Source organism: Thermobia domestica, chromosome 8 (assembly GCF_964235325.1).
Source record: "Thermobia domestica chromosome 8, izTheDome1.hap1.1, whole genome shotgun sequence".
Lineage (NCBI taxonomy): Eukaryota > Metazoa > Arthropoda > Insecta > Zygentoma > Lepismatidae > Thermobia > Thermobia domestica.
The window spans coordinates 236,871,337-236,884,574 of record NC_137461.1 but is presented as its reverse complement, the minus strand read 5'-3'; the positions used below and the strand labels follow the sequence as shown (position 1 = coordinate 236,884,574).

The 13,238-nt window shown below is 34.2% G+C and overlaps 1 protein-coding gene across 6 annotated transcripts in view; it reads right to left on the bottom strand.

Annotated features, from left to right (window-relative positions):
• Positions 1-13,238, bottom strand: part of LOC145693497 (thialysine N-epsilon-acetyltransferase) — an 88,422-nt gene that overhangs the window by 15,317 nt on the left and 59,867 nt on the right. For 3 of the 6 annotated variants that reach the window (XM_081769560.1, XM_081769559.1, XM_081769558.1), the window contains exon 3: positions 9,870-9,921. In XM_081769560.1, coding sequence (XP_081625686.1) covers positions 9,870-9,921 — 52 coding nt within the window. Of the gene's footprint in view, positions 1-9,698; positions 9,760-9,869; positions 9,922-13,238 lie in introns of all 6 variants that reach the window. The other 3 variants (XM_081769556.1, XM_081769555.1, XM_081769554.1) reach the window with 1 other exon arrangement.

The window sequence follows — 13,238 nt, the reverse complement described above, 5'->3', positions numbered from 1 at the left end:
GGAGACTGACAAAGTCAATTATATTTGTGACTTTTGCCAGCAGAAATCTTAACTTCATGAAACATTTCATTTATCACGTTTAATTTAGAAGTTTCGGTTCTGAAGTTTGAGGATTCTTTTAGATGCCGAATAAGGAGGTTGGAGAAAGAAAGAGGTTTAGATTTATTTCTACCAGTAGAATATTGGATATTTCAGTTTTGAAAGTTTCAGTCTTCAAGTTTAGCCTATATGAAAGTTGTTCTGGAGTTTAAAAAAGAAAAAAAAGACATTTTGATTTGCTATTTCCGTCAGTAAAATGTGGAATATTTAAGTTTAGATATTTTCAGTTTATAAGTTTAATCTATTTGAAAGGTTGTGCTGGAGTTAAGAAAAAGACTTTCATATTGCATTTTGGCCACTAGAATGTGGAATATTTAAGTTTTAAGTTCAATTTTAATGTGTTCTTTACTTTTCGAAATTTGTTTCAATTTCTTCCAATAAAGTCTTTTAAACATTCATATTTCATTTTATTTCAATCCCCAGTGTTTACGATGTTGTTTTTAGCTTAAATACGTAACTCATTTAAAGTAATACAGGTTTTCGCTTTGGGTAATTCATCTAAATTTAGAGGGGCCCGGTTTTGGAACAGTTTTTTCGAATGCCGAAAATGCAGTCCATATGAAAATCCATTTTTTCTCAACCCATTTTTTCCTTGATTGCGATGGGAAGAAACAAGCAAAGTAATTACATATCATATTATTCTCAGCCTGGATAGCATTTTTTTCTGATCAATATTTTCTTAGATATATGGAAAAAACAAAATGGGGGCCCACTTTTGGTACAGTTCCTCTACCAAATTTGGTGGTCAAATAAAATACTCAACTTCCAGATGTAGATCTACAAGACACATTTAGGATAAGATCAAAAGTTTAACACATGCTTTGTTTCGGCGTGGTGCGGTTGCAAATTCGGTAGTATTCATTGGACGTCCTGATCCGAAATACATTCTAATAAACCCAGGAAGTAGCGTATGTCATACCTTCCATTCCAGAGTACTAATGCAAACTTAAAAAGGGAAGAAAAACGAAAAAAGAAAGAAGAAAGTGAATAAGTGCTATTTTACTACTAAATTTCTATCATAAACACTCTATATTAAAAGTTCAAACTATATAATAATGAAAAGTTACACATATTCAAAAGTAAAATTGGACGAAACTCTGCAGCCATTATTTTATGCGAAAAGTTGATACCACATGGTGGGGAATCGAACCAAAATTTCCATTTGGAAGTCTTACACGAAACCACTATTCCATCGACTGCTCTACCCAAACGTTGTTGAACAAGTGGTGTAATGTTTCTGAGAACGATAACGAAAAGTGTATATTACAGATCAATGAAGTGTTTCGAGTGTCCTGGTAATTTTCTTCCCATTTCGCAACCAACATTTGTAAATCGTCTCTATCATGATACAGGTGTTAGTTCCACATTCTTTGAATTGAATTGAATTTCTCTTTATTTCAGTGGGCGAGGTTCAGCCGGAGGCTGCTCTGCCACCTAACCCTTGTCATCATTACAAAGAAAAGAAAGAAAAAATAGACACAAATAAGATACAAGATACAAATAACAACATAACATGATACATTCAATAATACTAATGATAAACAAAACACTCAGTAAATGTAAATGAAAAAAAAACTATACTCATACTGCTAGTCCAATTTCAAACTGTAGTAAACCTTTCATGTGTGCCAATGCTTTGTCTCTGATCTCTAAATAATAATGTTTGGAGTGATGATTTAAATAAATTATACGGTTTGTCAGTGATTGACTTTGGTAGGGAGTTCCAGATTCTTACTGCCGAAATTGAAAATGCCTTCTCTGTTATTTTTAAAGAATGCCGGGACATATTCAGTTTATTACTTCCTCGGGTATTGTAACGGTGAATTTCTGATCTACATGTTAATTTATGATGCAAGTAAGGTGGTGCTTTATGTGAATTTATTTTGTAAAGTAAACAACAGTATCGGAGATATCGTCTTCGAGACATGGTTAGGATATTGTATTCATTAAGTACCGGCAGAATATGCTGAGACTTCCTGTAATTGAGAGAGAAGCGTATAGAGTAATTCTGTATTTTCTGAATTGCTCTAGTATTTTGAGTGGAGAGAGAGCTACCATATATTGAATCGCAGTAATCGAACAGAGGCAAAATGAGAGTGTTAACAAAATATAGTCTTGTTTCTTGCTATAAATAGCCTTTCAATTTATAAAGCTGTCGTAAGATGCACTTAGCTTTAATACACTGTTCAGAAATGTGTTTATTCCAGCTAAGCCCTTGGTCCATTATTAAGCCTAGATCTTTTACAAAGGGAGAAAATGGAATACTGGAATTCACTACAGTTACTTTTAGGTCATCAGGGTTGATTATGCTCAATTGATGTAATGTTCCCAATACAGTGAAAACACATTTTAATGGATTAAGTAAAAGACCATTCTTAAGGCACCAGTTGCTAACAGCTAAAAGATCCGTATTAAGTAACTCTATTGTGTCCATAATATTTTCGTGTGTCATCCGCATAGAAGTGAACTGATGAATATTTTATGACTAGAAAGATCTGCTGAAAAAAGTGAAAATAATAGGGGACCTAATATTGAACCTTGCGGAACTCCTGCCTTTATCAGGGATGGGCTAGATACCTGAGTCTTTTCTCTTCTTAGTATTACTTGTTGCTATCTACAAGAGAGATAGCTGTGGAACCATTTAATAACTGATTCCGAGAAGTTGTAATATTTCATTTTGACCAGTAGGAGTTCATGATTTACTAGATCAAAAGCCTTCGAAAGACCCAACAAGACCAAAACTGTTACCATCGAATTTTCTATTGAATTCAAAATTGAATCTGTAATTTCTAAAAGGGCTGTGGTTGTGCTATGTTCTTTACGGAAGCCGGATTGAGTAACAGGCAATATTTCATTTTTATTGATATAAGTTGTTAATTGGTGAAATGCTACCTTTTCTAGTACTTTGGAGATAATTGGAAGTATACTGATGGGACGAAGCTCATCAAGCAACTATACAACTGTCTTCTTGGGCAGTGGAACCACCTTCGCTCGCTTCCACAGTTCTGGAAAACAACCTTGAGTTAATGAGTAATTTACTATGTGAGTAAGTGGAGTTAAAATAAACGGAACAGACAGTCGAAGCATTTTTCCTGTTATTCCATCAAACGCACATGTGTTGGACTTAATACTGTGTATTGCAGTTTTAACTTCTGTTTCGTTTACAGTGTGAAACTTAAACGTTTCAATATTGCTATTTAGTTTACGCGATGAAATCTAATGCGTTTGTTGATCAAGTACTTCAGTGCTTGTCTCAGACATTTTATAGACACTTGTGAAATGTGAATTTATAGCTTCAATGTCATTTACATCATCTGGAAGAATCAAGCATGAATCGCATTCTTTAGGATTGTTCGTGTAGTATGAAAAGTCGATTCTTCACGATCACTGTAAAAAGACAAATTCGCGGTGAACAGGATTTGAACCTATAATGGATAGCTGTATTACTCGTAAGTCCGTTACGTTACTCTTATACTATCAGTTCAACTAAACCTATAACACAAATATCACTAACTTCAGACCTGATCTTTGGAATGAACGCTTCTTCCTCTAAGGTTATTAAGACCGTAGTGCATAACGAAATTCATTTATTCGACGACCTAGAGACAAATTAGTGCCCACTAATAAACGAGATAACATACTACCCAGGAACATTACAGAAATAACATTATGTAGTAATTTCACAATGCAATTTCAAAAGTACGCGAATAGTAATAATAATATCTATATTAAAAACTGAAAGTGGCTATGTTAAGTTTGTGACTTAATCTATTGAACCGCCTGACCGATTTCGATCGATTTTTTGCCGTTGCTGTTGTTCTGGCCTGGGAGTGTTTCTAGCTATTCACTGATCGTAATACTTACGGATGGGGGAGGAGGCAAGATATGTATATAAAAAATAATAAAAGTAAAATTGATTAATTTTGTGACTTAACTCTTGAACCATCACACCGATCTCAATCAAATTTTCAACAGAAAGGAGGTTCGGAACGAACGTTTTTTATATAATTTCACCTTGACGGTAGTACCTAGGGGGAGGAGAGAAGGATGTATATATATATAAAACCACCCAACCAATCTCGATCAAATTTTCAACATAGATGAGGTTCGGACCTGGGACGACTTTGACAGCACAACGTAGGGGAGGGGAAGATATGCATAAAAATAAAACTGTCTTTTGTGACTATCAGTCTTGAACCACCCGACCGATCTCAATCAAATTTTCAGCATAGATGAAATTCAGGCCTACGATGATTTCTTTTATTTTACATTGTTGATGCGTTTTAGAGAAGGGGAGGGAAGGAGATTTGTATATATATATATATATATATATATATATATATATATATATATATATATATATATATATATATATAATCTAAAGTAACTCTTTGACTTCATCACTCTTCAACCAACCGACAGATCTCGATGAAATTTTCATCATAAATGAGGTTCAGACCTGAGTTGAGTTGATTGAGAGTTTAACGTTCCGGTCAGCAGCGAGACTATATGAGACGTGGACCTACTGATTAACGTGGAATCCGAACCACATGAGCTCCCGCCGAGAATCGAACGCGGGTCTCCGACGCCAAAGGCGCGTACGCTAACCACTTAGCCAGGAAGGAGCTCTAGGTTCAGACCTGATATGGTTTTGTCATATCCCTTTGACGGTGCAACTTAGGGAAGAAACATTTATAAATGATCAAAATTGATCGATATTAGTGTCAATCTGTCATTTCGGGATGGCAAAGATGCACAGTGACACTCCTTATGCTAATTAAATTCAAATTCAGCACCGCAACTTGGGCGAGGGAGAGGAAAAAGATATAAAAATGATCGAAAAATGACCAATATCAGTGTTGAATCCACGGTTTTCGGAGACGCTGAGATCAATAGTGATACTGCCATGCCGTGCTTCGCAACATGGGAGAGAGGTAGGATATTATATATATTAGTGACCAATATTAGTGCCCAATAGATAGTTCTTGGTATCATGAGATGAACAGTGACACTTCTGATGCCTTTAAAATTCAAATTCACACCTGCAACTTGGGAGAGGTAGAGCGAGAGGTATATAAAAATGATCGAAATTACCAATATCAGTGTCGAATAAATAGTTTGTGAGGTCTGTATGAAGAACAGTGACATTTTCGGTGCCGTTTAAATCTAAATTCAGCTGCGCCACGTAGTAGAGAGGAGGGGAGAGAAATATAAAAATCGAAAGTGACCGATATCAGAGACCGCTTCAGTAATGGTAAAAATTGACTGATTAACGGAACATATTACTATTTTTATCTTAATTTAACCCAGCGAAGCGGGTAATTGATGCCAATAATAATAATAATAATAATAATAATAATAATAATAATAATAATAATAATTGACAACTATGCTATGAAGTGAATAATAATAATTATTATTATTATTCGCGTACTTTTGAACTTACACAATGAAATTCCTGCATAATATTCTTGTTTTTGTAATTTTTCCTGGATTGTATCTTATTTCGTTTATTAGTGGGCACTGATTTGTCTCTAGGTCGTCAAATAAATTAATTGCGTTGTGCATTACAGTCTAAATAACCTTAGAGGAAGAAGTCAGTTCGTTCCAAATATTAGGTCTGAAATTAGTAATATTTGCGTTAAGGACTGATACTGTAGGTAACGTAATGAACTTACGAGTAGTACAGCTATCCAACATAGATTCAAATCCTGTTCACACCGAAGTTGTCTTTTTACAAAGTGATCGTTAAGAATCGACTTTTCATACTACACGAGCAATCCTTAAGAATATGGAAGTAAACACCTGTATCATGATAGAGACGATTTACGAATGTTGCTTGCGAAAAAGGAAAGAAATTACCAGGACATTCGAAACACTTCATTGATCTGCAGTATACACTTTTCGTGTTATCGTTTTAAGAAAGAAACACTAGACCAGCAATAAAATCCTATATGATCCTTCGTATTCTTGTGCATCACGTCCTTATGTCTTCTTTCCACAAAAATTAAAATTACATACAGAATATACTTTACCTTGAATGGACTCGAGTTCAGTTGGATAAAATTTTGCGAGTCAAGTCAACTTTCAAATAAAACTTCCTCCAACTTGTCTATGCCTATTCCTAGAAAGTAGGATCATTAATCACACAAGCCTCATGTCTTCAAACTCTGCCACGCAAGGGTATGGGTGTATAAACACTTATTATTCACATTCAGTTTTCATGTCTCAACAAATAAACAATATTTTCATTTCCTTGTTATTTTTATGCATCTACTACTGCATTCTACTGATTTGTAATGTTTTTATGTTTAAAAGTAATTATTCATTTTTAATAATTCTAAATATATAAGTTCAGTAATTCACCATGATTAGTCAACCAGAAGCGTTTTTGTAACGAAGAAATAACATGAATTATGAAATCTCTTTTAACAAACTGTCGAGATTTGAGAGTCGACAAAATTTACACTTTCGGATACCGATTATCTCGAAACCCCGTTAGCCAGAATTAGCCCGGGATAGGGGCTTATATATTTAAAAACATGGCAATCAGCAAAATGCAGGAGTCTTTTAGTCTGAGAGAAAAAAGAATGAAATCTCTAATTTCTAATTCTATTAGTCTTGTAGCTCTGAGTATGTGGCAAAAACACTGATAGAAATAAGGACAATGAATTACGATTATTTTGTATAACATTCCACTTTAATATCACAGGAATTTCATCTTCCAGTTTCCTTAGTTGTGAACAATTATAGAGTATATTGCTACACTACGTAAAGTATGTGTCCTGCCTCTGATTTGTGATGATAATCATAAACGGAAGTAAAAGGTAAGTTATAGTAATAGTTTTCTCTTAAGGGGAAGTCTAACTACTTTTATTTTAACAATTTTTTGCCTTACAATTTTTGTTCGGGTTCACCTCCTTCCCTGTCAACCTTGGGTTCGAAAATGGAAAAACATTTAGATTTTGATGGTTAATTCCAGTATACTTCAAGCATCATTTCTCGGATCTAGGCCTGTGCGATATGTTGATATATCGAAATCGTCGATATTGATATTGACATATATCAACATTCGTATCAGAAATATATCGACATCAATATATCTTAAATTTTCGATATCGATATTCAAAGTACGACTTATAGGGGCCCCTAAGCCTATCGATGGATGAAGAAATAAAACTATATATTTACAATAATATCTTCTGACAACAATTTCTTTATTAATACAAATTGCAATATAAATAAATCCACTTGCAAATTTGCAATATTATATACTGTAATTTCTTAGCCGCCAGTATTTTTCTGTTCTTCTATCAAAAGCAAGTGCTTCGAACTTTGACGTAGAATTTATTATACGAAAGTTTTTTTTGTTTCTCTCTCTCTCTCTCTCTCTCGGAGATTTCCATCCCTTTTGATCTTTGGGACCGACCTCTCATTGACAAAAAGTGCACAGATTCTCTCTCTCTCTCTCTCTCTCTCTCTCTCTCTCTCTCTCTCTCTCTCGGAGATTTCCATCCCTTTTGATCTTTGGGACCGACCTCTCATTGACAAAAAGTGCACAGATGATCGTTATATGCAGACATACTCTTAGGCAGTCAGAGATTTTGAAAAGGAAGAGTTTATTATTATTATTATTATTATTATTATTATTATTATTATTATTATTATTATTATTATTATTATTATTATTATTATTATAACAATTGAGTTCACAACTAGGGTTCCATCTCTATCTTGCATGGAAGGACTGTAAGTTTGCTATGCCACTGGTGTCCCTTAATTTGTTTGTCTCTCTTTCAGTTTTGTGTGGATGTTTGTTTTTGTGTTGTTAGGCTTTTATATTAAAGCTTTACATTATGTAAGAGTTTTCTTGTTTTAGGAGATTTTTTTTTGAAAATGGAGAGAAATTGCTTTCTTCTTATATCTATTTCTTACCATTCATCTTGTTTGAACTGCTTAAATAAGATCATTTTGTAACTTTTTATGTCATCCATTGCTCTGACGATAATAAAGTCGTCATTCTTAGCAATTTATTTTATTCTCTTATTTGCAGTTTGCCACACTGATATATTTGTAACGAAATTCAGGTTTGGTTCAACGCCTTTCTAATTCTCAGCCACCCCAACGAACGTGCTTTTTGGGTTACCTACTATTGCAGGAAAGAGAAAATTGCAAGTGGTAAGGCACTTTTGGAGTTGTGCATAGAATATAAAAGATTCCATTGAAAGTGAAACATATTTTTATACAAGCTAATAAAACCAAACAATGCCTTTGTGTATAAATAGATGTTGATTAGTTTGCAAATATATTGTAATTATTTGGAATTAATCATATCATTTAAAACTTGAGAGATCTGCTAGAAGGCATGAGGGCAGGAAAGAGAAGGAGGTTACAATTGATGGACGATATAAAAAGAGAAAAATCGTACGGGAAGACAAGAGGTTAGTGAAAGATCGTGGAGCATGGAAGCTTCAGTCGGGGCAAGTGACCTGCCAATAATCGCAAAATACCTATGATGATGATAATGCATTGTGAACACCTTTCTTAGATAGTAATCTTTCTAGTCTTTAAACCTTAAATGTTTGTGGATAAGTTCATTACTAACGTATAAAGGGAGTCTATCTATGTCGCAGTTGATGAAAAATTGGTTTGTCATCAGATATAAATGTAATTTATATGCAAAATTTGGTCGATAGAAGTAGATCTACATAAACACGATCGAATGAGTTTTGTAGATCACGTACAGTATATACAAGCTGTGTTGATTTTTTAAAAATAAAAATCCGTGTAGATTAAAAGATATGCAGATATTTCCTGGAAAATTTGCTGTTAAGCCCTATATAGTCTATCAACCCACAAAGGAAGAGTGATGTTTAAGGAAAATATGAATCAACATAGATTTAACGTTGGAAGGTTTGCTTCATTATCATATAATTGTACGTATATAAACATGGGGTTTTGTATAGCATCTAAATCTCAGTTTACGCACATACCCACAATCTTTGCTAATGCGCCTGATTCTGACAACATGCGGGCACGCAAATCTAGTTTGTACAGAGTACCTAGCACAGGTTGCTGCGTGTTTCCGTACCAGTAAATATTTTTAAGTCATATCATTTTTGTGCTGTTTGTACGCATGTGGTGGACATGTACCAAGAAAATAAGACTCTACAGGGCATCATACATTTACACCAAGTTGAGTGACATAATTTTAATATTTGTCTCTCATATTCTTAATCAACAGAAAAATCAACTGACGGACAAAAACAAGCTGTAAGATGTTTTTATTATTCAAAATGAAAAAAGAAGTTGAATTGTAAGTTCTGTTGTGCATTCAATCAGGATAAATATAATTACATATAGTTGCACTACAAAGTAGGTAACTGATTCTAGGTTCACTAGTCAAAACTTTCTTGACATCACTTTAGTCAAAATAAACAAATAACAAGCGCAACTGAAAACAAAACTCATGCTTATTTCCACATCAATTATACAAATGAGGAATTACGAAGCCTGTTCTGCGTTCAAAAGTTAGTCCGCAAACTGCACTCAACTATAACATGCAGTAAAACATGGCGTTTTAGTTTTCCTTTACTTACTATCCGCGTTTATCTTACAGTTAGGTCCATTTGGCAACTGCCCATGATAATCTGCCAACTCCTGAGGAGAAGAAGAAGACATTGCATTTGAAACAACAAAGGAAGACAAACATAGAGTTTTCTTTGTTTTAGAAAAAATGTGTGTAACTAAGGCACAACGGATTTACTTACTTTTCATGTCAATTTTAGGCCCATCTGGCATTTTTTCGAAATCGGCCAGTTCCTGTAAATAAGGTAAAAATTAAAATGCAGAGTGAAGTATACGGCGAAAAATTTAAAGATTAATAATGGATGGGTCAATTTTAACCACGACGTACTTTCGGAATAATTTGTTTCCATTTGGCACCAAAGAAATTTACTGTATGAACTTACAACAGTTACGTTTGTAATGATAACAGTGAGATTGAGAATTTTAGTTATTTTTTATTTTATTTTATTTATTTTGTATTTTATTTTATTTTATTTTTATTTTTTGTCTAAATTTCCGCAACAAGGAACTTTAGAGAACAAATAGATCAAAGGTAAGGGGAGGTATTGCATAAAAGTAAGTGTGAATCAAATACTGGTTTACTATTAGCAGCCATGCTGTTTGGAACCAAAAGTTACTTTTTTAAGTATGTACTTACATTGTTACCGGAAGTAACAAAATTATTTGACTCATCCATTATAAGTGTTTTCCTAAATACAGATAACACATTAGACTTACAGCAAGTTTAGTCAGAGAATATTACACTGGGTATCAGAATATCTGTTTAGGGCAATCAACTGAACACGAGCTACTCTAAGTTATTGGAACGTAATTGATCTACGTAGAAGTAATTTCAGTTAAAGTTCAGGCATGTGTACCAATGCGACATCAGCTGGTCAATAACCACATTGTAGAACATGGTAGATTTCTCGCGAAATAATGTCTTCACATTAATCGATATGACTTCCACGCATTAAGTGTTTCACTTTGGACCTGATTTTAATGGGTTCACCAAATGTGCATAATTACATGGGAATATATTTGGACTGTATACTGCAGGATGCACTCCCTTCTAAATGAATTTTTGAAGTGTGTTCTGCAGAAGCCATATGAGGATAGGTATTATCATGCAATAGGAAAACTCTGGTAAACTATTCGGACCTGTCTGGTTTGATGATTTGTAGCAATCGTGTTCTGCGTAAAGTATGGTCAATAGCCTACAGGCTCACTCTTAATTTGATGTCGTGCATGATGGATGACTACGGCTATTATTATTTAAGCTAGTTATGAGTAGTTTATTTTCAGTAGACTGCCCTAATTATCAAATAATTTGAGAATACGATTTGAGATACAGGATATGTAGAAAGTGATTCTTTTCTGGAGGTACCATAGGTAGGGAAATCGGTGCTTTTCTGAGATCTAAGCTTTCTTTCCAAATGATTTTCAGCAAAATACCACTTCATGCTCTGAATCAAGAAAGAAGTATTGATTCAATGGTGATTGTATAAAACGCATGCAATGTACGTAAAATAAGGACATTGAAGTATGTACTTTACCAAGATATGAACACACGAGTAGACCTACTCATATATTGTTCCAGAAAAAAATTAAAGAGACATTGCATGTACGTATCTTATTCTAAACCATACTCAGTTTCAAATATTCAACAGCTAATAAGTGCAGTACTTTCTGCTACTCAGATGACAGAAACTTAGAATACCACATTATACTGTTAATCGAAAATGGAGATCCAACCTATAAAGCCCTAATATTTAAAAAAAAAAAAAAAAAAAAAAAAAAGCTTCAAATACTTAGTCACAGCCTCTAATACTACTAGTACTACTATACAATAGTAATTACTAGTAAATAATCGTTTCAGAAACACTGTCATAAATTCATAGTCCTCAAATGTCTAGCAACGCAATCCGCCAACGTATGATCTGTCAGGAAAGTAAATGTACACCTATTTTTCGAGTCTGGCATTCCTGCGCTCCATCCGTGGAGAGTATGAGAATTAAATCAATCAAATGTTTACTGAGGGGCAAAAAGAAAAGCTTAATCTGAATAAGACATTGCAGAGGGGCACAAGCTGTGAATACGAATAGTGCATTGTGTAAATAAAGGACGACACCGAAAGAGAAAGCCAGAAACAGCTGTTAAACTTACAAAAAAAGAGTAAAAATTGTCGAAGTGGGAACATAAAACACAAACACAACAAATACGCCGACAACTAAACGATAACCATGCCATGTTCTTGGTGTAGTGGTTAAGGTGCTGGCTTAAAAATGCGAAGGACGCAAGTTCGAATCCCCGGCAAGGATATTTTTAAAAATTTTTGTTAATAATACATACAACTCATGAGAGATGGTAAAAGAGGTCGTATTTAGTTTTTCGTAGCAATTATTATTGGTAATGTTTAGTACTGATAACACTTTTTGTCTTTGCGTATTGCTTTTGTTCTTGTCTTCATTTCGAAAGAGAAGAATATCCGAACAAATGCCACCAAAATTCCTCATATTTTGAATGTAAACGCCATTTGCAATTAGTAGAGAATAAAAATTGAACGTTCCGAAGTAGCTGCAAAAAGTAAAAGAAAAAACATGGAAGTCGACCATACTCATGGTTATTAAAAATACAATTTCTACATGCCTTACACCTCCCGACCACGTTTCTACGTTTGCAAGTAAGAGGCTTGTGTTTAGGTTAGGCTCGGCAATACGTTTTGCAAAGGGCCCGGTTTAGCTCTGACGCACCACAGGTGCGAGAAGGGAGAAAAACACTTTTTCTCTCTCCCTCTGTGTGTCTATTTATCTATCTATTTGTGTATATATATAACGCTATTTGTGAATGCCATAACCACCCTAATTTTCAGCGGATTGAGACGAAACTTGGCACAAACATTAATTGTTGAAATATCTTGATGAGTTCATTAACCAGAATAATCAGATGAAAATGTTCAAAATGGTGGCCCTTCAAACTCTTAAAAAGTTCCAAGAGAACCAAATTTCGCCCATAAATAGGTATTCAGAAAGTTTGAATAAATTTTCCTCTTTTACTGAAATATTTGTGTGCAGAAACTTATTGAAATATTGGACCCGATTAATAGCCTAAAGAAGATTCACGCCCTTTCGCTACGGTCAGTTTGTTTTTTTTTTTTTTTTTTTTTTTTTTTGCAGGATGGGGTTATCTTCCTATTGGAACAAGATGATTGTTAGTGATGATATGAAATTACACATTGAAAGTGAAGTAACTTGTGTAACGTGTTATTTGAAAGAATAATATAATAAATGTGCATTCCTCTAACACAGAGAACTGTAAATCATGTATTTCGAGTTCGGGAGCCTGAATGGCGAGGAGTGTTATTTGATTGCTTTTTAGTAACACATTGCATTGCAAATAAAGGTGTTGTTTGTTTCAAGGCAATATCTTCCTCAGTTCTTCTTCAAACGTAATGATTGTAACGCCATATCTCCCTTACAAACAAAATATTAGCAATTTATATCGAGAGAACGGGAAACTGTAGAGCGATGGGACCAACGTTGGACAGTATGCACCCATAGTACTCAGAAAAA